The sequence below is a fragment of the Haliotis cracherodii genome, unplaced genomic scaffold, assembly GCF_022045235.1.
Source record: "Haliotis cracherodii isolate W230 unplaced genomic scaffold, xgHalCrac1.p SCAF_13, whole genome shotgun sequence".
NCBI classification, from domain to species: Eukaryota; Metazoa; Mollusca; class Gastropoda; order Lepetellida; family Haliotidae; genus Haliotis; species Haliotis cracherodii.
In genome coordinates this window covers 6,139,890-6,163,667 of record NW_027266268.1, presented here as the reverse complement: position 1 = coordinate 6,163,667, position 23,778 = coordinate 6,139,890, and the positions used below count along the sequence as shown (strand labels likewise).

Sequence of the window (23,778 nt, the reverse complement as noted above, 5' to 3'; positions counted from 1 at the left end):
GATGCATGGAATTGGGGAACTCTTTGGGTATAGGAAAGTCGCTGTAACACATCATCTCCTTCCTGATGATGATGACAGTCGACCTCATCACGCACCCCTTATCCTGGCGGATTTGTTCTGTAAAATTACATAATCCCCCGACCCCATATCGTCATTTCGCTCAAAATAAAATGTCTAGAACGTTTCCCTACAAAACATTTGACGGCAACGAAACCACAAACCCGGCTCCGATGATCGCCACCGGCTTGGTCATTTTAAATTTTACCAAGGGCATGGGTATGGCTTGTACTTGGACCACACTCAACAGAGTCTGCTTGCGATCCGACTGTGCATGTCCGACTTTAATTACTAAAGCAGTCTGCATAATCTCTGTGTGTTGGTGCATAGTGCATCTTGTATATAACATATTGAGGGCACTGCAGATCCGTAGTTAATATGTGCAGCCTCGTGCTAACCACGAACCAAGGCACAACGCGGTCAATATTTTTTGCACATGCTCGGGTGACATTATGGTGTTTTTAAGTTATGAAATACTGTATTTATCTGACAATATAAACTCGTTATCTCACTCGAGAAAAATAACACTTAATGCTGGCACTGCTTCACTCAGAAACGCCTCACCCACAACTTGTTTTGTGTAGTTTCCTGAAAACAAGGCTTAGGGCCCTTCTTGGAGACCCTCAAAAACTGACTTCCCCAAGCTTGATTTTTCTTGGGTTTTGATTACAAAACCACGAAGAATGACTTGTTTTTTTTATAACAAATGCCCAGGTTAATTAATTATGACGTCAATCCCAACTGTACAGCAGAGGAGTCGTCGCGTAATTGTCAAGTGCGGGATTGAATACTCTCATATGAAATCGAAAAATAAATAAATTAAATAAACAGACCAACCGATTGCATAAAGGCGCATTGACAAAGATAAACCAACTGGTAGCTGAAAGATTTATTAACACTAGGCAATAATAACAAAGCTAAAGAATTAAGGATGTAAATACGCAATAAACAGACTCACACAGCGTGAGTTCCACTAACAGGCGAATATACATAAATCAACAACACTGACAGTAATTTGTCAGTTTTAATACACAGCTGACGCGATCCAAATACACGTACAGAGCGTTTTTCGATTCTACACAGGTATAGGTTTCTGTGGCGACATTTTAAACAGATTAACAGACACCGGATCAAGCCACCTGTTGTGTGACCAGCTTCTGTATTGACAGCCTCTCCCATCTTTGAACTCCCATCGGTAGTTGTTCGATTTGAGAAAACCCGAATTAAAACATGCATCAAAATTTTGTTTGGCGTACATTTCCTTTTCAGATTTCCCTTTAACATATCACAATGGAAATCTGAAGCAGCTTGGATAAAATATGAAAATTGTGTTGTTGTTCCCAACGTGACATAGACATTTGAATCACAGTTCATACAACACTAGTCCTCTATTGACTTGAAACACACAACAACTTTGTCTTACTGAGTAAAGATAATGATAACGCCATGTTGTTGCTATTGATTCTGAGCCAGGAATTCACTGGCCGTTGTGAACGTGCATTTTAACAAGTACAACTGACCCAACTATAGGCCATTATGCAAAAATAAATAAATGTATCAACCATCTGGGAAGTCAACAAGTCTGAGAAATCACTCGAAGTTGTTGATTGCGCTGTGCAGAGTTAAGTCCCTTGAACACGGCAGCAACCTATGATCGTGGGTTCGAATCCCGTTTCGCCCCAAAATTTTCTCGTTCAGTCAGCACGACACCCGTGGTCGTGGGTTTCAACACTGTGGTAAATGTCTGAGACCTGCATCACTTGGGACTTTCCTTCAGCATTAAGCTGACACGTCGTCATATAACTAGAATACTGTTCAAAGAAGCGTTAAACCAAACTCACTCACTTCGGAGTCAACATATTCGAGTGATATCTCATTCAGAATGAGGTACCCCAGTGGTTGAACTCCATTTACTTACTGTCCCATCGAATGTTTGACAAGTTTCATAGTTTTATTTTGGCACTGATTTCTTCTCCAACGACTGCTTTTACCCTCACGATTCCCGATTCCCGAACTTGTAGCTACCCAAAAGACGGGCAAGCTACAAAGACATACATGCAAATAAATGCACACACGACATACAAAAGTGTGTAAATATAATGTAAAAGTTACTGGTAAATTCAGCAGGATGTTCGTGTATAAAAGGCCGAACAAATGGTAGTAATGATATTTCCCTGATCTTGATTTCCCAAGTGTAAATATTTGAATGTAAGACTACACAACAGCGAGTAAACAGCACTCTACAAACTCGTCACATCGCTTTTAAAAAGTTGGTAAAGGACGGCAATGACCAGCACCAGCAACACCAGTGTGAGGAGTCTGTGGGACGACTGTTTCTGTGTACTTTCAGGGAGAGGTCTGGTCTTAAAGGGGTACTCCATTCTATCTGTCTGGGTCATGATGGCCTCCCGGGCCCCCGACCACGTGCCCGGCCCCCTCAAGCGGTATTGGTAGGGGGTTGCGGGACCGAAGTAGCACTTGAGTCCAAGCTTCGGGTCGGTCAATAGAAGATGACCTAGAATAGAATTGATGGATGTATGGAAATCCGAGATAGTGTTCTTTCTAATGAAACTCTCATCAACTAACAAGGTCATATTCAAGGTCATTAAAGTAAATTTAAACATTATTTCATTGTGGTCGGATTGTTTGTTGTTTAACGCCACACTCAGCAATATTCCAGCTATATGACGGCGGTTTGTAAATAATCAAATCTGCATCAGACAATCCAGTGATTGATATCATGAGCATCGATCGACGCGAGATCGATGACATGCATCAATCAAATCAGCGACCCTGACCACCCGATCCCGTTAGTCGCCTCTTACCACAACATGGTCGCCTTTTACGGCAAGCATGGGTTGCTGAAGACGTATTCTACCATGGATCTTCACGGGTCTGGATCGATCCTTATGGTTTGTCTGGTCCAGACTCGGTTATTTCAAGGTTGCTGTGAAATAGAAGGAATAATGATGATGCGACAATAACAAAATCCAAAACAATCAAATCTGTCAGTTGTTTTAGTTGGTATAATTCCTTATCTTCGTATTCATGGCATTTGAATCCTAGGAATGTGTGTCAAATGTGGATTTCTTCCAGCGATGGTCGATTAGCGCGAGATGAATTGTTAAGGTCAGGTCAGGTCAGGCACGGCACGGCACGACACGACACGGCACGGGCACAATTAAGAGATAAACCTTATGCGTTTTAAAATTTGATATTGTCCCACTGTAGAGTACATGTAGATAGGTTTATCTCCATTCTACCATGACGGCACCAACGGTTTGAAAACGGTGCTCTCTTGCAACGTGTTACAACACAGTAACGCAGGTCCGCAATCTTAGAATATTCCGAGAAGTGGTCACAGGTAGTTATATATGTAAGAATTATTACTCAAGTTCAAGCTTAAAAACAGCATAGTCTTAAGTAGTTCAAAATAAGTGTTTAAAACTCATAGTTTAAAAAAAAAAGAAGTTGACAAAAAAAAACACACACTCAAAACTATGTCCAAAGACAAATGTGTTAATTTCTACCACCCCGTTCTGCACTGGCGATGTCTTTTATGGGAGAGAGGTCATTTCTTGGAAATCGAACATGCCATTTCCATCGTAGGGGTGACAGGTTGAACAAAAGGGTCTTAAAATGCTAAACGTATATATTTCTACAACAAACTTAATGAATTAACATTATATTATACATTTAACATGAGTAAGTGTTATTAGTTAGTTAGCAATTACCCCCAGTAAACAATAATAACATCAAAATACATGTCTCCACCCCGAACTGGGATGTGGCAGAACTTGACCTACATCATGGTTCCTCACACCTCGCAGCTGTCAATGGCTGACAATCTTGTTTATATTCTCTGTAACTAGTTAAATGAAGCAAGATGACAACCCCGATCTATGATGTGGTTCAGCATTAACGCATTTTAGCCTTCAGACGAGCCGGACATTTTGACACGAGGTAGGGCCTATTTGCATGGTGTGACCTGTCAATTTCAAGATTTCATGGATTCCAAGCCAGAATGTAAATAAAATGAGACATTCGTGGCCCAGAAATAGTGGTTCGTGTATGGTTTTCTGAATTGTGCGTGTTCTGAAATTGATTTTATCAAGTTTGACTTCAATGATGTCGGGACATTGGTTTCGTGGCTTTTCGAATGGACGAGTGTTTTCTGACAGACTGATGGACTTTCAAATCTTCTTCTGCCAGAACATGACGGAGGTGGCAACGAATATCAATCCCATGAGGGGCGGTCGGGTAGCCTAGTGGTTAAAGCGTTCGATTGTCACGCCGAAGACCCGGGTTCGATTCCCGACATGGGTACAATGTGTGAAGCCCATTTCTGGTGTCCCCCGCCGTGATATTGCTGGAATATTGCTAAAAGCGGCGTAAAACCATACTCACTCACTCACTCAATCCCATGAAGGTTTGTGAACAACATGTTGCTATGAATAACGTTTTTTCAAACAATTTTTTATAATGTTCTATTTTAATTTAATTGTTGTTTCAATGAGGAAATTGCTTAAATTGCTCCGATTCTGGTCACCATAGAACATTTTCCTAATAGTTTCATAAACATTTCTTTTGTATGCAAAAGACATGCCTTCGTAAATATTTTAACGTCATCATCGAAACACTCAGGGTTGCGGGATAGAGCGCCCAAAACATCCGATATTAAACCACGAGCACCGTATTTCCTCTATTTGACGCTATGCCGTCTATTAATTTCGCGAGAGCCCTTGACTCAGCGTGTATTAGATACCTGTCTGGTATTAGAGACCCAGCGTGTATTAGAGGAAATATAGATAGTTTTACAGTTCATATTGGGGTGTTTTTTTATGAATCGATATGTAGGCTATCTATGTATTCATACGCACGTCTTTTGTAAAAAGGCTTAATATATTTAAAGGCGGTGTCCGTAGCAAAAAGGAAACCTCTTTTTGACCAATCAGAATCAAGCATTCAACAATTTCACCGTAGAATTAGGAGATAAACCTACTGTGTTTTGAAATTGTATGTAGTCCCACTGTAGAGTAGATACCTCTTTATTTTAATTTTGATCCGAGCGCTTTACTCCTGAACTCGCCTACTTACTTCACCCTACATCCCAGGTAAGGTGTGGTACTAAGAAGAAACAACATCACTAACCTATTTATAAGATAATGGAGGGGGGCGACTTGGGTTTGATTCCTTACAAAGGTACAATGTATGAAGCAAATTTTCTTGTGCCCCCTGCCGAGATATTGCTGGAGTATTGCTAAATGCGGCGTAAAAATACCATACTTACTCAGCTACATATATAACAACTGAATTGTGGTTCTAAAGGGAGATAACCCAGTCCTCACCTATAGCTGGTCGACATCCTACAAGTTCCGCCAGTTCGTCCATGAAGTCGATGTAGTCCACCTGGATTGTGTGTCGCTGGGACTCGACATATTTCGCCGCCATGGCTGCCTCCTTCTTCCCAATGTCCGCCCACATCTCGTACTTTGACGGGAGACTGCACGTGCCCTGGTGGACAGAGAACAGGACATATGGAATACCATGGAATACGCAATCATGGAATACGCAATCATAAAGAAACCCGGATATACATTTTGAGGTACAAACATATGTTACAAATGTCTTAGTTTTCTAAACAATGAAACACTACAATGCGGAACAAAAATCAGGTTTGTCCAGATAATTTATGAGTGACGCATTTTCCCATATAAACATTTTTCCAATAATACATTTTTTTCTTACTTTGAATACTCTGGTTGCTAGGCGACACTGCAATTCCACAATAGGCATAATGGCGCCGATGGGTTGAAAACAACCAATCACCACCAAGGTCTGTTTCGGCAAATCAGGTGGAAACATATACTTGAACATCTTGACCTTATTCTTCTGAACATCGATCACAGACTTGTCAATAAACGGGAAGCCGAATACATACCCTGTGGCCAGTATGACAACGTCTATATTATCTTCCACCGTCCCGTCAACAAACTCCACGCCAGTCTTGGTAAACCTCTTAATGTCAGCCTTAATCTTCAAAAGGCCAGTCGCGATTCTATTGGGCATGTCATCGTTTACTGTAGGATGTTGGGCGAACACCGAGTGTTTCGGCTTCAAGGAGTACAGCTCGTGGTCGAAACGTTTATTTAGTTGTTTTTGAAGTATACCACTCAGTGTTTCTTGGGGCAAGGTGTGTAGAATCTTTCTTAAAAAACGTGATGCTATTTGGAAATCGGCAGGGATACCATTGTCAGCAATTCTGTTGAACACCCAGGTACCGCGCCTCGTGCTAAGAAAAACCTGGGGAAACAAGAATCTGGTCTTCATGCATTGTAGAAACTCATTTGTATGATTCAATATTTATTAACAATACCTTCTGATATTTTGGAGACAACACTATATTGAATAAATATCTGGACCAAAAAATCCAGTGATAACAATGACACGCAATGAACAAAGTCCCATCTTACAAAATAATGCCAAATAGAGGCTAGACCTTTCAAGTCATCTCTCACCTGCCCCACCCTGCTCAGCTCCACAGCTGCGTCCCCGCCTGAGTTGCCGACCCCGACAACCATCACCCTCTTCCCAGTGTACCCGGTCCAGTCCTTGTAGTCCTGAGAGTGAAGGATCTTCCCCTGGAAGTCATCTTGACCTGTAAAGTCCGGCATGTTCTTACTGGCGTGATGACCGGTGCACACCATCACCGCATCAAACACCTGCGTCTCCTCACTTCCGGTCTTGTGATCTCTGACCTGCAGATCCCATCTTCCGGTCTGCTCGTAGTCACGTGACTTCTTCACGGACAGGATCTCTTTGTTGTATTGGATGTGTTTGATCAGGTTGAAGGCATCTGCGTACATCTTGAAGTACTGCCAAACCTGGAGTCAGAAAAGTTTACAATAGAGTCATGAGGTCACCTGAATCGTTTTTTTTGTAGGTTTTGTTTTAGTTTGTAGCAAACTGAACTACAATTCCCAGATAACTTTTCTCTTATACACAAACCTATTACACTGTATTATATCTGACTTTGCCACTTGATTCAAGTGGGGCTTAACGTAGCGTTCAAAAAAATTGCGCATATGTAGAGTCGTGCGCACGCGCGTGCGTGCGTGCGTGCGTGCGTCTGTGTGTGTGTGTGTGTGTGTGTGTGTGTGTGTGTGTCTGAGTAGGGTATTCATGTTAAACTGCGGCATGCTATCTCAGTGAGCTAGCACTATAAATAGGCATCAGTCCGGACTAGTACAAGCAGCCACACACACACGTGCAATAATCTTGGACGCGACGTTAAACCCCATTTCACCTCACCTGTATATGACATACAAGTATGAATGGCAGGGAATGTGCACAAATGGTGGATTCTGGCACAAAACAATTGATTTGAAAAAGACGTTTCTTGACAGAGGGATTTCGTCGCGTTCAAGATTATTTCTCTAATAGAGAGACACACATGTGTGTGGCTGCTTGTACTGGTCCGGACATGTAAAAACGTTGGTTTTATAGTGCGTGTCCACTGAGATACCATGCCGCACATTAACATGATACCCATCTCAGGCAGTTAATCTGACTCTGAGCCCACCAGTCCTTGTTTTATCTACGAGCGATGGGCAGCAACAAGTGCCATCTTTTAACGTGTTTCGGTATAACGAGGCCGGGGATCGAACCCCGACCTTCAACACTTAGAAATACTGGGAAGGTTGGTAGAGAAAAACCCATTTTATTCTATAAAATTTATTCAAATGGACTGGTGTCATATATATCAGAGCAAACAATGTTAGTGATTGACATCATGAGCATCGATCTTCGCAACTGGGATACAATGACATGCATCAACCAAGACAGCGAGCCTTACCACTCGATCCCGTTAGTCGCCTCGTACTCGTTCGCATGTCCTAAAGTGCGTTATCAGTAGCTCGTTATTGGGGTCGCAAAAAATGCTGTGTCATAAAGTTAGATAATGCTTATAGTGAGTGAGGCATTGTTTTACGTTCAGCAATATGCCAACAATATCACGGCGGGATACACCATCTTGATCATGATGGTCACTAGATAGCATATAGAAGTTTGGAAAAGAGAGAGCTACGGTAGGTGCAGTATGGTCATTTACATGCAGTATAACGTTTTAGTGAATTTGTGTGTCTCACATACTGCTGAGAGATTACATCATACATCTGCTTAATGTATGTAAATATCTTTTACTGTAAGTATGAACAGAAGAGAACTACAACATATCATGCGCCCCCGAATCTCCCTCTCCGCCCTTATCCTAATCCTTACTGATCCCATTTCCCGCCTAATCAGAAGACGTGGCAGCGAGTGAGTGAGTTGGGTTTTAACAGTATTCCCGTTATATCGCGGCGTATCAGCTTAACGTGGGAAGAAAGCCCGAAGTGATACAGGTCTCAGACGTTTACTACTTTGGGGAAACCCACGAGCACGGGTATGGTGCTGACAAACCTAGAAACATAATTCGGGCGAACCGGGATTCGAACCCACAATCATCGAACCAAGCTAATCGCGGCGCCTTAGACGACTGGGCCACCCGTGCCCCTAGACGTGACAGAGGAAAAGTGTAGCGAGTTAGTGAGCGAATCGTGATTATCTCCGATTAAACAGTATTTTAGAGATATCAGGGTGTGTCAGGTTGGTGTGGGAGGAAAGCCGAAAGCGATGCAAGTCTTAACTGTTCACCGTTTTGGTGAAAGGACGGGCATTGTGCTCAAACAATATGAACCAGGCTCGAACCCTCGACCATACGTTTCTGGTATGCTTTTAGGGAAAGGAGCTCTGACAGGGAATCAAAAATGTTGGTTGATGCTGCAGTGAACATATACATATGGAACCATCCTTTGCTATACCTCGGGTGGCCTGTATTGCTTTTAATACATATCAAAATTGTTATAGAAAATATGCCCCAATCCACACTGCAAAAAAACCCCATACACACAAAAAAAATGTTTTAAATTTTTATTTCTAACAAAATTCCTACAGATACCGCAATGATTATCATCATTTTGTTTTGTTGACTTCTAAGCCATGTTTGTATAAAAAGGTAACAGTAAAGCACACAAGGAAGAGAATATATGGATGTCAACTTCACTTCTTTATTATGAGGAACACAACGTTTTCGGAGTATATGCTTACTCCTTCATCAGATGAATGAATGACATGAGGCAAAGAGTCTATATATGTACATGTAAAGACAACAAAATTAATAAGATAATAAAAGGTGGAAAATAACAAAGGGTACAAGCTAACAAAGGAAGCCAACAGATGATTGGCGCTTTCGTTATCTTATTAATTTTGTTTTCCTCACATTAATATCAGTGTCACCTGTCGTAGAGATGATTTTACCATGAATACATTTTAAATAAAATATGCAACCCTTATAGGGCCCCAATCGATGTGAACAAACACTTAATTGACCACATGAACTACGGTTACCTGCGTGTTGTGCATGAAATTGGGGAACTCTTTAGGTATAGGAAAGTCGCTGTAACACATCATCTCCTTGCTGGTGTTGATGACAGTCGACTTCATCACGCACCCCTGATCCTCGCGGACTTTTTCCGTAAAGTTCCATAATCCCCCGAGCTCGTCAGTTCGCTCAAAACAAAACGGCTCCAGCTTTTCGTCAACACAACATTTGATGGCAGTGAGACCGCTACACCCAGCCCCGATGATCGCCACCCGCTTCGCCATTTTGAATCGTTCAAAGGGTATGGCTGGTGCGACAAGCAGCTTGGAATTCCACCTGACCCACTGTCAACAGTGGTTGAGCTTAACCGACATCGATGACCTGTTTCCTCTGTGCGATCTAGCACACAAGGACAGATAACTCTGAGGGCTTTGTTGAGATGACAACTTAGTTTGGCGGTAGAGTGCACGTCCGATTTTCATCACTGAAGCTGTCTGTGTGTTGATACATATTGCGTCTTGTATTTAACGTATTGAGGACATTGCGGATACGTAGTTAATATAAACCTCGTTCTAACTATGACCACTGGACAGCGCGAACTTTGAATATTTCTTCTGCGTCTTAGGGTGACATTTTATGTTTTGTTTGCGTTTTGTTTGTTTGTTGTTTAACGCAGGACTCCAGCTATATGACAGCGGTCTGTAAATAATCGAGTCTGGATCAGTCGATGCAGTGATTGATAGCATGCGCATCGATCCATGCAAATGGTATACGGTGAAATGCACCAACAAAGTCAGCGAGCCTGACCACCCTATCCCGTTAGTTGCCTCTTACCACAAGCAAAGTCGCGTCTTACGACCAGCATGGGTTGATGAAGACCTATTCTATCCCGGATCTTCACCGGTCTTTTGTCATGTACTTCAGTGATGAAATACTGTATTTATCGTACCGACTCGTAATTGTCAAAATGTTTTAACTAATAAACTAAGATAAATAGACAAAGCGATTGCATTAAGGCGCATTCACAAAGATCAACCTACTGAACATTTACTTCATGCAAAAGCAACCAAGCTAAAGAATTAAGGATTTAAATACGCAATAAACAGACTCACACAGCGTGAGTAGTGAGTAAGTATGGTTTTACGACGCTTTTAACAATATACCAGCAATATGACGGCGGGGGACGCAATAAATGGGCTTCACACATTGTTCCCATGTGGGGTATCGAACCCGGGTCTTAGGCATGACGCGCGAACGCTTTTACCGCAAGGCTACACCACCGCCCAAACAGCGTGAGTACGTCTAACAGGGGAATAAACAACACTGATAGTAACTTGTCAGTCCTACTACACAGTTGACCCCATCTTAATAGAAAGAGGGTATTGCAAATCAGTTCTAAACGACAGTCTAAACATATTGACAGACATTGGATCACACCACCAGTTATGTAACCACGCACTGTTATGTAACCAGGCGCACGCGAGGCCCAGTTGTCTGACCGACGCGATTTGTTGTGCAAAGCTGTGCCTTAAAGACATGATCTTGGGTTCGAATCCCAGAATTAGACCTATGTTTCTAGCATGTCAGCACCATACCCGTGCTCTTTGGTTTCACCAAAGTGGTACACGTATGACCTACATGACTTGGACTTGATGTTGACATTCCGTGATATAATACAGTTCATAGCGGGTTTAAACCCACACACTCACTCACGCTTGTGTCTAGCTGATGCCTAGAACGTGTTGATATTGAAGTGGTTAAATCTGAGCAAATACAAATTGAAACATATATCAAAGTTTTGTTTGGTGTACATTTCCATTTTAGATTTTCGTATAAAATATAACATGAAATATCTGCAAGCAACTGTTAAGACATAAAAATTGTGGTATTGTCCCAACGTAACATAGACATTTTAATCACAGTACATACAGCACATACCTTCTATTACCTCCCAACACAAAACAACTTTATACTAGAGTTACTGATTAAACATAATGATAACGCCATGTTGTTGCTATTGACCCTGAGCCAGGAATTGACTGGCTATTGTGAACGTGCATTTTAACAAGTAAAACTGACGCAATTGTAGGTCATTATGCAAAATCATAGTATAATTATGTATCAACCATAACAAGGTTTTAGTCTGAGTAGTCGCTCGAAGTGGTTGATTCCGGAAGCAGTTCATGAATATTATTCCGCATATGAAAACATATTTCGGCATCATTTTTTAATTACAAAACACAGTCGAGGCGTAGACATGTTATAACCGATTAAGATTTCAGCTGTAATTCCAGTTGGTTCAGGGATCCCTTTCTCTGACCTTTTCCCTGGTGAAATAAGATTTGACACTGGCCATGTCAAGGGTAAAGGCAACGGTAGTATTGATTTCCCTGATCCTGAATTTCATAAGTGTAAATATTTGAATAAAAGATGATACAACAGCGAGTAAACAGCACTCTACAAACTCGTCACATCGCTTTTAAAAAACAGTTTGTAAAGGACGGCAATGACCAGCACCAGCAACACCAGTGTGAGGAGTCTGTGGGACGACTGTGTCTCTGTACCTTCAGGGAGGGGTCTGGTATTAAAGGGGTACTCCATTCTATCTGTCTGGGTCATGATAGCCTCCCGGGCCCCCGACCACGTGCCCGGCCCCCTCAGGCGGTATTGGTAGGGGGTGGTTGGTCCGAAGTAGCACTTGAGTCCAAGTTTCGGATCGGTCAACAGAAGATGACCTTGAACAGAATTAAGAGAGGCAACATTATTTCATAGTGGTCAGATTAAAAAGCGGACCAGGAACTTACGTTTTGTGTCTCTACACAGGGTTATGGAATGGATCATTAAAATTGTATTCTCTCTTACTAGGCAAATTCAGCTGTAACTTCCAATATATGTTTCATAAGGCGACTAAATGTACCCGATGGGAAGGCTCGGTGACTTGGATGACTGGAGGTCATCGTTTCCCAATTGCGTGGATTGATGCTCATGATGTCAATCACCGGTTTGCAGATCAGATTCAATAATTTAAAGGCATGGGTATTGCTGATCTCCGCGTAAATCAACGATGGGCGATTAGCGCGAAATGGACAGGTAAGGTCAGGTGAGGTCAGGTGAGGTCAGGTAAGGTCAGGAACAGCACAATGGAAGATGGTCCCAAACTAGCTTTCCACAACAACCAAGGCAAGGTATGGTACTAAGGGGAAATAACAGTACTCCCCAATATATTACCTACATTTTAGGGGCGATGGGGTATTGTCATGGTTAAAGCGTCCGCTTGGCACGCCAAAGGCATGGGTTCGATTATCCACATGGGTACAAAATGTGAAGTGATTTCTGGTGTCCCCTGCCCTTATATTGCTTGAATATTGCAACAGGCGGCGCAAAAAACATACTCATTTACTAACTCAATCAGTTACATATAACAATTGAGGAAGGTGTTGTTCAAAGGGTGTATAACCAAGTCCTCACTTATAGTTGCTCTCAAAGCCCTTGAATATTGCTGATCTCGGAGTTCATCAGCGAAGAAACAAAACTGGGTGTTATAAATTCTAACGTTTTAAGGGGAGATAACCTAGTCTTCACCTGTAGCTGGTCGGCATCCTACAAGTTCCGCCAGTTCGTCCATGAAGTCGACATAGTCAACCTGGATCGTGTGTCGCTGGGATTCGACATATCTCGCCGCCATGGCTGCCTCCTTCTTCCCAATGTCTGCCCACATCTCGTACTTTGACGGGAGACTGCAGGTGCCCTGGAGGACAGAGAGCAAGACATATGGAATACCATGGAATACACACACACAACGGATGTTCAAAGTTCTGTTCCCATTTTGAGGTAAAAGGAATCTCTCTCTCTCTCTCTCTCTCTCTCTCTCTCTCTCTCTCTCTCTCTCTCTCTCTCTCTCTCTCTCTCTCTCTGTGTGTTCTGTGTGTGAGTGTCTCTCTCTAATGTTCCCAACAAATAACCAAGAAAAGAAAATTGCTTACATTGAATACTCTGGTTGCTAGGCGACACTGTAATTCCGCAATAGGCATAATGGCGCCGAGAGGTTGAAAACAACCAATCACCACCAATGTCTGTTTCGGCAAATCAGGTGGAAACATATACTTGAACATCTTGACCTTATTCTTCTGAACATCGATCACAGACTTGTCAATAAACGGGAAGCCGAATACATAACCTGTAGCCAGTATGACAACGTCTATGTTATCTTCCACCGTCCCGTCAACAAACTCCACGCCAGTCTTGGTAAACCTCTTAATGTCAGCCTTAATCTTCAAAAGGCCAGTCGCGATTCTATTGGGCATGTCATCGTTTACTGTAGGATGTTGGGCGAACACCGAGTGTTTCGGCTTCAAGGAGTACAGCTCGTGATCGAAACGTTTATTGAGCTGTTTCTGAAGTATACCACTCAGTGTTTTTTGGGACAAGGAGTGTCGAATCTTATTGGTAAAACGTGTTGTTAGTTGAAAATCGGCAGGGATACCATTGTCAGCAATTCTGTTGATCACCCAGGTACCTCGCCTCGTGCTAAGAAACACCTGGAGAAACAAGAATCTAGTCTTCATGCATTGTAGAAACTCATTTGTATGATCCAATATTTATTAACAATACCTTCTGATATTATGGAGACAACACTATATTGAATAAATATCTGGACCAAAAAATCCAGTGATAACAATAACACGCAATGAACAAAGTCCCATCTTACAAAATAATGCCAAATAGAGGCTAGGCCTTTCAGGTCATCTCTCACCTGCCCCACCCTGCTCAGCTCCACAGCTGCGTCCCCGCCTGAGTTGCCGACCCCGACAACCACCACCCTCTTCCCAGTGTACCCGGTCCAGTCCTTGTAGTCCTGAGAGTGAAGGATCTTCCCCTGGAAGTCATCTTGACCTGTAAAGTCCGGCATGTTCTTGCTGGCGTGATGACCGGTGCACACCATCACCGCATCAAACACCTGCGTCTCCTCACTTCCGGTCTTGTGATCTCTGACCTGCAGATCCCATCTTCCGGTCTGCTCGTAGTCACGTGATTTCTTCACAGACAGGATCTCTTTGTTGTATTGGATGTGTTTGCTCAGACTGAAGGCATCTGCGTACATCTTGAAGTACTGCCATACCTGGAGACAGAAATCTTGAAAATATATATGAAATATATGGTATGTTTTGTTTGATGTTTAACGCCGCAATCAGTAATATTCCGGCAATGTGACGGCGGTCTGTAAATAATCAAGCACAATGAGCATCGATATACGAAACTGTAAGAATCATCAACCAAGTCAGCGGGACCACCGGTCTTGTTAGTACTGCATTTACTGTACTGCATTATCAGTAGATAGTTATGTAGGTCGCAGAATATGCTGAGTCATCATCAAGTGAGGAGATGCTTGACAGACGTGTACTCTTGATTATGAGTGAGTGAGTGATTATTGTTTTACGACGCGTTTAGCTATAATCTAGTCATGACGTCCCGTCGAACACCTGAATAGAGTTTTAGGTTTTGTTTTGGTTTGTTACAAAATGAACTGCAATTCTTATGATAACTTCTTTTACACACAAACCTATTGCATTGCGTGAGCTCAGATATGGTACAGGTAGAAAGACACACACACGAGTGTGGGTCTCTAAGTCAAATAATCTTGACGCGACGTATAATCCCACTTTTACACACACACACACCCCCCCCCCCCCCCCCTCCCCCCCCCCCCCCCCCCCCCCCGGCGTTTTCAAGTCAAATAATTGTTTTGTACCAGACTCGAAAAGTTGTGAACACCCTCTGCTATTTATACTTGTGCATCTTCCCGGGGCAGAGGATTTAACTAACTTTAAAAGTCAAGTTTCTACCCTTGTCGAAAGAGGCTGGAATTTCGTGCCCACAAACGCCTATTACGAGTCATGTCCCTTTTACATCCATCCGACTGACCAATCAGATTCCAACTCTCGTATCCCTTGACTCGGGAAGTCATCGGAGTTCTATGTGCACATGTAGTGAGTGAGTGAGTGAGTGAGTGAGTGAGTGAGTGAGTTGGGCTTAACGCCGCATTTAGCAGTATTCCAGCGATTCGCTGTGCAGAGTTGCGTCCGCTGGGCACGTCAGAAACCTATGATTGTTGGTTCGAATCCCGGTTCGCCACAATTATGTTTCTAGGTTTGTCAGCACCATACTCGTGCTCGTGGGTTTCACCGAAGTGGTAAACGTCAGAGACCTGCATCACTTCGAGCTTTCCTCCTACATTAAGCTGACACGCCGTGATATAACGGGAATACTGTTAAAAGCGGCGTTAAACCCAACACACTCACTCACTCACTCTATTTGTTGAAAAGATTGTGTACCTCTGATACCGCTAATAGCCACCTGAGTGGAAATAAAAGTTCAGTTAGTCCCGAAAAACATTATGTCACTTATGGCATGCTCTTATAAACCTCTTCTCTTACGATTAGCTCTGTTAAATGTGGACTGTGCTTGCTCCACTCACTGTTGTCACATTACTGTGTAGACATGTTCTGCTTGTCAATTTATTTATGTTACCACCGTGATTCATGAGAAAATAAACATCTTCGTCTTCGATATCATGAATGAATGCTTATGGTATGGGTGTCCCAGGTCAGTCCGCCCGCCAGGGTTCAGTCTGTCCGCCAGGGGTCAGCCCGTCCGTCAGTGGTCAGCCCGTCTGCCAGGGGTCAGCCCGTCCGTCAGTAGTCAGTCCGTCCGCCAGGGGTCAACCCGTCCGCCAGTGATCGGTCCGTTCGTCAGTGGTCAGTCCCTCCGCCAGGGGTCAGCCCGTCCGTCAGTGGTCAACCCGTCCGCCAGGGGTCAGCCCGTCCGTCAGTGGTCAGTCCGTCCGCCTGGGGTCAGTCCCTCCGCCAGTGGTCAGTCCATCCGTCAGTGGTCAGTCCGTCCGTAAGTGGTCAGTCCCTCCGCCACTGGTCAGTCCCTCCGTCAGTGGTCGGTCCCTCCGCCAGGGGTCAGTCCGTCCGCCAGTGGTCAGTTCCTCCGCCAGAAGTCAGTCCGTCCCAAGGGGTCAGTACGTCCGCCAGTGATCAGTCCGTCCGTCAGTGGTCAGTCCTTCCGCCACGGGTCAGTCCCTCCGCCAGGGGTCAGTCCGTCCGCCAGATGTCAGTCCCTCCACCTGGGATCAGTCCCTCCGCCAGTGGTCAGTCCCTCCGCCAGGGGTCAGTCCCTCCGCCAGGGACCAGTCCCTCCGCCAGGGGTCAGTCTGTCCGCCAGAGGTCAGTCCCTCCGCCAGGGGTCAGTCCGTCCGTCAATGGTCAGTCCCTCCGCCAGGGGTCAGTCCCTCCGCCAGTGGTCAGCCCGTCCCAAGGGGTCAGTACGTCCGCCAGGGGCAGTCCGTCCACCAGTGGTCAGTCCCTTCACCAGGTGACAGTCAGTCCCCAGGGGTCGGTCGCTCCACCAGGGGTCAGTCCGTCCGTTAGCACTGAAACTCACAATCTCCACTTGTTCATTTCTACTGAAAATCGTTTTACCGTAATGTGTTCTATATGTGTCTCTCTACAACAAAGAAAACTTTTCAAAATGTATTTATTAAGTAAGAAATAAAATTTTGAAAATTGTCACCACAGCTGCGCATTTCAAAATTAAAAGCGGTCTAGTGGAGAGTGAGTCTGTCCGGAGACGAAATGTGGTGACGGGGCAGGCGGATCGTGAGAAATAAATCTTGTATTGAAATCTATTGTACCAGGATTATGCATGATAAAATGCATCAGCCATGTCAGCGAGCCTGTCCACCAGATCCCGTCAGCCGCCTCGAGGTCGTGCCCGTTTGCGATGTAGGTACGTTATAAATAGATCGTTATGTGGGTCTCAAAATAAGCTGAGTCATCATCAAGTGAGATAACGCTTGGCGTTGTGAGTGAGTGAGTGAGTGAGTGAGTGAGTGAGTTGGGTTTAACGCCGCTTTTAACAGTATTCCAGTCATATCGCGGTGGTCAGCTTAATGTGGGAGGAAAGCCCGAGGTGATGCAGGTCTCAGACGTTTACCACTTCGATGAAACCCACGAGCACGGGTATTGTGCTGACAAATCTGGAAATATAAGAACCGGGATTCGAACCAAATAGGTTTCTAGGGTGCACAAGGGACTCAACTCTGCACAGCGAATCGCGGCGCCTTAGACGACTGGGTCACCCTAAAAGGTCGATCTCCATATCGTCAATCACAAAAAGGCATGATGCTAAACAATGCATATGGAATCCCGTTAACGCATGTTTTTATACCCATCCTTGCGTAGTGAAATGCATGGGTTTGCATAAAAGTTCACTTTTGCATGGAATGCATGCTTTTCTGTAGCGTTTTTGTGATTTGATTCCATACATGTACTACAATATTGAAAACCTAACTTTACTTGTTTGAAAAATACACTAAAATATTGGTGTCACAGGAACTTTTGTTGTTGAGTATATAATATTTATGTATGTTGTTTTTGAACCACACACACACACACACACACACGGACACACACACAGAGGCGCAGATGTGTGCTGTGGTATAGTGGGAGCATTACGAAGACGTAGTTTGTCTACTCTATATATTCCATGTCAGATCTCAAGAAGTCTCACTTATGCCTCACCCATACATGTTCCTTGGCTTCAGATACTGTGTTGGTGTGCTATATTGTCAAATGCACATCAAGTCATAGAGCATTGCAAAGTGATTTCCATAGATTGAGTGAGTGAGTATGGTTCCACGACGCTTTTAGCAATATTCTAGCAAGATTGCGTCTGGGGACACCAGAATGAGCTTCACACATTGTACCCATGTGGGGAATCGAACCCGGGTCTTCAGCGTGACGAGTGAACGCTTTAATCACAAGGCTACCCCACCGCCCCTCCATAGATTGAAGAAATTCCCATTCGTAACCTGCAAGGCTTGTCCCGGAATAACACGAGTTGGTCACGAATGAGCCCATTCCATGTACACAAACATCGGCCCATGTGACATAAAAAGTACGTTTACCTGCGTGTTATGCATGAAATTGGGGTACTCTTTAGGTATAGGAAAGTCGCTGTAACACATCATCTCCTTGCTGGTGTTGATGACAGTCGACTTCATCACGCATCCCTGATCCTCGCGGACTTTTTCCGTAAAATTCCATAATCCCCCGAGCTCGTCAGTTCGCTCAAAACAAAACGGTTCCAGCTTTTCGTCTACACAACATTTAATGGCAGTGAGACCGCTACACCCGGCTCCAATGATCGCAACCCGTTTCGCCATTTTGAATCTTACCAAGGTATGGTTTGGACTTTGTCCACACTATCTGTCAACAGTGTCTACGTGCAGTCTGGCACACAAAGGGCAGTTACTCTGGGGGTTTATTTTGGCGGTAGAGTGCATGTCCGACTGTCTGCCAAACGCAGTCTGTCTCGTCTGAAGTGTTTGATTAACATTATAGAAAATCGGTTAGAAATACGTACAACGGTATGGATAACAACTTCTGCCACTAGCGACGTTTCTATGTTCATTCTTACACCGTTATCAAACTGGAGTGAAGTTGTCATCTATAAAGCTCATCTTATTTGTCAGATACCTTAACATCACAAATGTCACGGTTGAGTTCTCCCAATGACAATGTCAAAATAGTCATAGGCTTTAATAGTCACACACTTCAAACAATTTACAAGAGTGAAGCCAATTTCGGACTTTCATTGTGTCTCATAGGATTTCATAGTAACACAAATAATTCAAATAATTTAACAAATTGACTTAATTTGAGTCAACTAATCAACTAATGCTTTATTCTTAATTTGCTCGAGAACTATATTGTGGCAAAACGCACACATCAGTTGAAACTGTCTCTGTGCAGAAGAGTTATGAAGCTCGCACATGCTGTGCGCATGGGAATCACATGATGCACGTGCAGTGTCTCGGCGAAGACATGCGCAGTTCGAAACCACATGGTCAATTGGGGAAGCCATTTGCCTTGCAAGCAGCAACATGAGTTGTTCCGAAGAAAGGAAATCTACTTACTTGCCCCAGTACAGTGATATCAGTGATTTTGAGACCGATATGGTAAACTATTGGATTCGAATGACGACGAACTGAATTATTGTATGTGTCGGTTTATCCTCGAGGTTCGGAAGCAGGATGGTACGGATTATCCACCAAAGACTGTTCGTCAACTTGTTTTACTCATACAAATGCACAACAACAATCGTGATGTCCAGTTTCTTTCTGAAACAGTGTGTACAGAGGTTCGAGTTACATTGGACAATACTATGAGACAGGGCAGGTAAGGGAATGGCATTGCGCTCACGCCAAGCTAGCGTCATTACCGTACAACAGGAACAGATTCTGTGGGGAAAAAGGGATTTCTCGGATCATCATGCCCTTAAGCACTCTTGGATACGATGGTGTATTTGGTTGGATTAAATTTTGCACTGCGGTCGGGCTATGAACATAGAATGTAGAGTGTCCACCAGTTCGAATTGGGATCGAATGATCAAGGAGATTATTTACGTTACACCGAATACATCAGTAAATGTAATCAACGAGGACTGAAAGATGTAGGAGTACTGACCCTAACAAGTGTATTGAGTCTACGACCTTCGCACGCCCTAGATGCCTTCTACTTGCGTCCATTAGTGAAGCCCCGGCAGGAAACGTGGTACCCCTGCAGTCCCATTGGTCAAAATAATCTAACGAAGACAGTGAGACGATTGTGTGCCACTGCTGGATTTCCTGGTTAGTACATTGTACATAATGTTTCAGTAATAGTTTCCAAACCGTAGATCAAAATGTAAGATTTTCAAATGTTTGTGGATTTGCTTAAATCATTTTACAGTATAATAGATCAGTGACATGACAGTAACCTAAAAAAAAAGCTGTTTATTTTGTAGGTTTTTACACTAACCATTCTTTGTGCGCTACACGCCTCTACCAGTCAGGTGTTGAGGAGCAGTTGATAGCGTTACTGCGATGCCCAGTCCGTTTTGCCATCAGGTCATACAAGAGTGACTAGCAGGAGGGTGACGTAAGCAAGATTGTACAGGGTCTGCGCAAGCGTACAATTGCAAGTACTGCAACTTCGCCATCCACAGAAACGGCAAAGTATGCGGCGATGGATGTCAGAGGCTCTCGACCTGTCAAGGTGGAGTTCAACATCAACATCACGTGACATGGTTATTAACTTCAAGGGATCGCCTATTCCGTGTCACCCAATGAGATCAACTGTAAGTTTAAGTGAATATAAAGAGATTCAGTTTATCTATGACCTTGTTCTTTTCTTATTCTATTTCTGGTCAGTTGTAGTCTCTTAAATAATACCTGTATGGCTAGAAGTAGAATATGCATCCAGTCAGAAATTTCCTGACACGACTGGAGCTACTTTGCTTGGAAAAAAGTAGTTCCGTCCGTGGTCTTACTGAAAATGACGTTGGTTAGACCACGTTTATAACAAAGGAGCTTTGGTCTAATTGTAGTAAGAGGCGAAACAACAAACAAACAAAAAGATATTCGGCCCCAAATCTGCAGCAAATGTCAGTTCAAATTCCAAAATGGAATTAAACACCCGAATACCTGTTATTGTGGTGATAATTAATGTTATGGTTTGAGAATAATACATTAATAAAAACGACAAAACCTGACCATAATCACGTCAGTGTCCCTTCTGCATCACAAGCATGTTTACAATGGGGTTTTGTATTTCACTGATAACTGGGAGAGCTGCAGAAGTCTAAAGGGTTAAATAACGTATTACACATTATTGCATGGAATGTTTAAACACGTCTTGATTTGAACATAACTCGGACTGTAATTATCCCAATTTTCAAAAAAACATAATGATTCTTTGTAATCTGCTTCTCAAGGGCAGTAAGTTCAGAACTCTCGATAAATCCTGCCCAGTTTGAATTCACATGCTATCTCCTAATGTTAATGGTCCACAAGTGGTTTACTGACCTTTATCTCAAGGGTCTGGGCGACAGAGTACTCCAGCAGCCACAGAGAGCCCTGGCTGTTGGCCTCTTCTATAAATAGCTGTTTTCTGGCGATGGCTCATTCCCTGAGGATTGTTGAATGTGGGAAAACCAGTCGCTTGTTGGAAATCTGGATTTCCAGGAAATCTTAGCGGAGTCTTATATAAAATACTCGAAAGTGTTTCACGTGACATTTCTCATGTTCCTCGCTTCACAACAGACCGTAAGTACACTCACTCGCTACCAAATAGTTATTTTATTTGCGTAAACCCTGCCCCTATATACATATACCCTGCCTCTACATACATAAACCCTGCCTCTACATACATAAACCCTGCCTCTACATACATCTACCCTGCCTCTACATACACACATCCTGCCTCTACATACATAGGACCTGCCTCTACATACATACACCCTGCCTCTACATACATACACCCTGCCTCTACATACATACAACCTGCCTCTACATACATATACCCTGCCTCTACATACACACACCCTGCCTCTACATACATACACCCTGCCTCTACATACATACATAATTACCCTGCCTCTACGTAGATACAACCTGCCTCTACATAGATACAACCTGCCTCTACATAGATACAACCTGCCTCTACATAGATACAACCTGCCTCTACATAGATACAACCTGCCTCTACATAGATACAACCTGCCTCTACATACATATACCCTGCCTCCACATACTCATACCCTGCCTCTACATACATATACCCTGCCCCTACATACATATACCCTGCCTCTACCTCTACATACATATACCCTTCCTCTACATACATATACGCTGCCTCCACATACTCATACCCTGCCTCTACATACATATACCCTGTCTCTACATACATATACGCTGCCTCCATATACTCATACCCTGCCTCTACATACTCATACCCTGCCTCTACATACATATACCCTGCCTCTACATACACACACCCTGCCTCTACATACATATACGCTGCCTCTACATAAATACACCATGCCTCTACATACATATACCCTGCTTCCACATACTCACCCTGCCTCTACATAAATCCACCCTGCCTCTACATACATAGAACCTGCCTCTACATACATGCACCCTGCCTCTACATACATAGAACCTGCCTCTACATACATAAACCCTTCCTCTACATACATAAACCCTGCCTCTACATACATCTACCCTGCCTCTACATACACACATCCTGCCTCTACATACATAGGACCTGCCTCTACATACATACACCCTGCCTCTACATACTCATACCCTGCCTCTACATACATATACCCTGCCTCTACATACATACACCCTGCCTCTACATACATATACCCTGCCTCTACATACACACACCCTGCCTCTACATACATACACCCTGCCTCTACATACATACACCCTGCCTCTACATACATATACCCTGCCTCTACATACACACACCCTGCCTCTACAAACATACACCCTGCCTCTACATACATACATAATTACCCTGCCTCTGCATAGATACAACCTGCCTCTACATAGATACAACCTGCCTTTATATACATGCACACACCCTGCCTCTACATATATATACCCTGCTTCTACATATATATACCCTGCCTCTACATACATACATCCTGCCTCTACATACATACACCCTGCCTCTACATACATATACCCTGTCCCTACATACATATACCTTGCCTCTACATACATAGAACCTGCCTCTACATACATATACCCTGTCCCTACATACATATACCCTGCCTCTACATACATACACCCTGCCTCTACATACATATACCCTACCTCTTCATGTACATACATGCACACACCCTGCCTCTACATACATACAGTCTGCCTCTACATACACATACCCTGCCTCTACATACATACACCCTGCCTCTACATACATACAACCTGCATCTACATACATACACCCTGCCTCTACATACATATACCCTGCCTCTACATACATACACCATGCCTCTACATACATACACCCTGCCTCTACATACATACACCCTGCCTCTACATACATATACCCTGCCTCTACATACATATACCTTGCCTCTACATACATATACCCTGTCCCTACATACATATACCGTGCCTCTACATACATATACCCTGCCTCAACATACACACACCCTGCCTCTACAAACATATACCATGCCTCTACATACATACACCCTGCCTCTACATACATACAACCTGCCTCTACATACATGCACACAACCTGCCTCTACATACACATGTACATACAAATACCCTGTCCCTACATACATATACCCTGCCTCTACATACATAGAACCTGCCTCTACATACATACACCCTGCATCTGCATACATACACCCTGCCTCTGCATACACACACCCTACCTCTACATACATAC

The 23,778-nt window shown here is 43.5% G+C and overlaps 2 protein-coding genes across 3 annotated transcripts; both read right to left on the bottom strand.

Moving 5' to 3' along the window:
• Positions 1-1,042: 1,042 nt before the first annotated feature.
• On the bottom strand, positions 1,043-12,122 carry LOC139459544 (flavin-containing monooxygenase 5-like). 2 transcript variants are annotated; one of them, XM_071241079.1, is made up of 5 exons: positions 12,043-12,122; positions 6,576-6,941; positions 5,806-6,360; positions 5,406-5,571; positions 1,043-2,572 (listed from the first exon to the last, which is right to left on the bottom strand). In XM_071241079.1, exons 2-5 carry the CDS (start codon positions 6,921-6,923, stop codon positions 2,298-2,300), a joined length of 1,344 nt encoding a protein of 447 aa, XP_071097180.1. In that variant the 5' UTR covers positions 6,924-6,941; positions 12,043-12,122; the 3' UTR covers positions 1,043-2,297. The 2 variants fall into 2 exon arrangements, with proteins under 2 accessions (XP_071097180.1, XP_071097179.1); XM_071241078.1 differs by lacking the exon at positions 12,043-12,122 and adding an exon at positions 9,505-10,117.
• LOC139459543 (flavin-containing monooxygenase 5-like) lies at positions 11,293-18,707 on the bottom strand. The gene is made up of 5 exons (XM_071241077.1): positions 18,450-18,707; positions 14,232-14,597; positions 13,462-14,016; positions 13,061-13,226; positions 11,293-12,213 (listed from the first exon to the last, which is right to left on the bottom strand). Exons 1-5 carry the CDS (start codon positions 18,705-18,707, stop codon positions 11,936-11,938), a joined length of 1,623 nt encoding a protein of 540 aa, XP_071097178.1. The 3' UTR covers positions 11,293-11,935.
• Positions 18,708-23,778: the final 5,071 nt, after the last annotated feature.

Excerpts from the sequence above, each read along its gene's own strand:
- LOC139459544 (XM_071241078.1), bottom strand. The coding sequence starts at position 9,762 with ATGGCGAAGCGGGTGGCGATCATCGGGGCTGGGTGTAGCGGTCTCACT. Across the intron at positions 5,572-5,805 it reads TAGCAACCAGAGTATTCAAA|GGCACGTGCAGTCTCCCGTC; the intron begins GTAAGAAAAAAA and ends TCTGTCCACCAG. Across the intron at positions 2,573-5,405 it reads AGGATGTCGACCAGCTATAG|GTCATCTTCTATTGACCGAC; the intron begins GTGAGGACTGGG and ends ATTCTATTCTAG.
- LOC139459543 (XM_071241077.1), bottom strand. The coding sequence starts at position 18,707 with ATGGCGAAACGGGTTGCGATCATTGGAGCCGGGTGTAGCGGTCTCACT. Across the intron at positions 14,598-18,449 it reads ATTTCATGCATAACACGCAG|GTATGGCAGTACTTCAAGAT; the intron begins GTAAACGTACTT and ends TTCTGTCTCCAG. Across the intron at positions 14,017-14,231 it reads AGCTGAGCAGGGTGGGGCAG|GTGTTTCTTAGCACGAGGCG; the intron begins GTGAGAGATGAC and ends TTGTTTCTCCAG.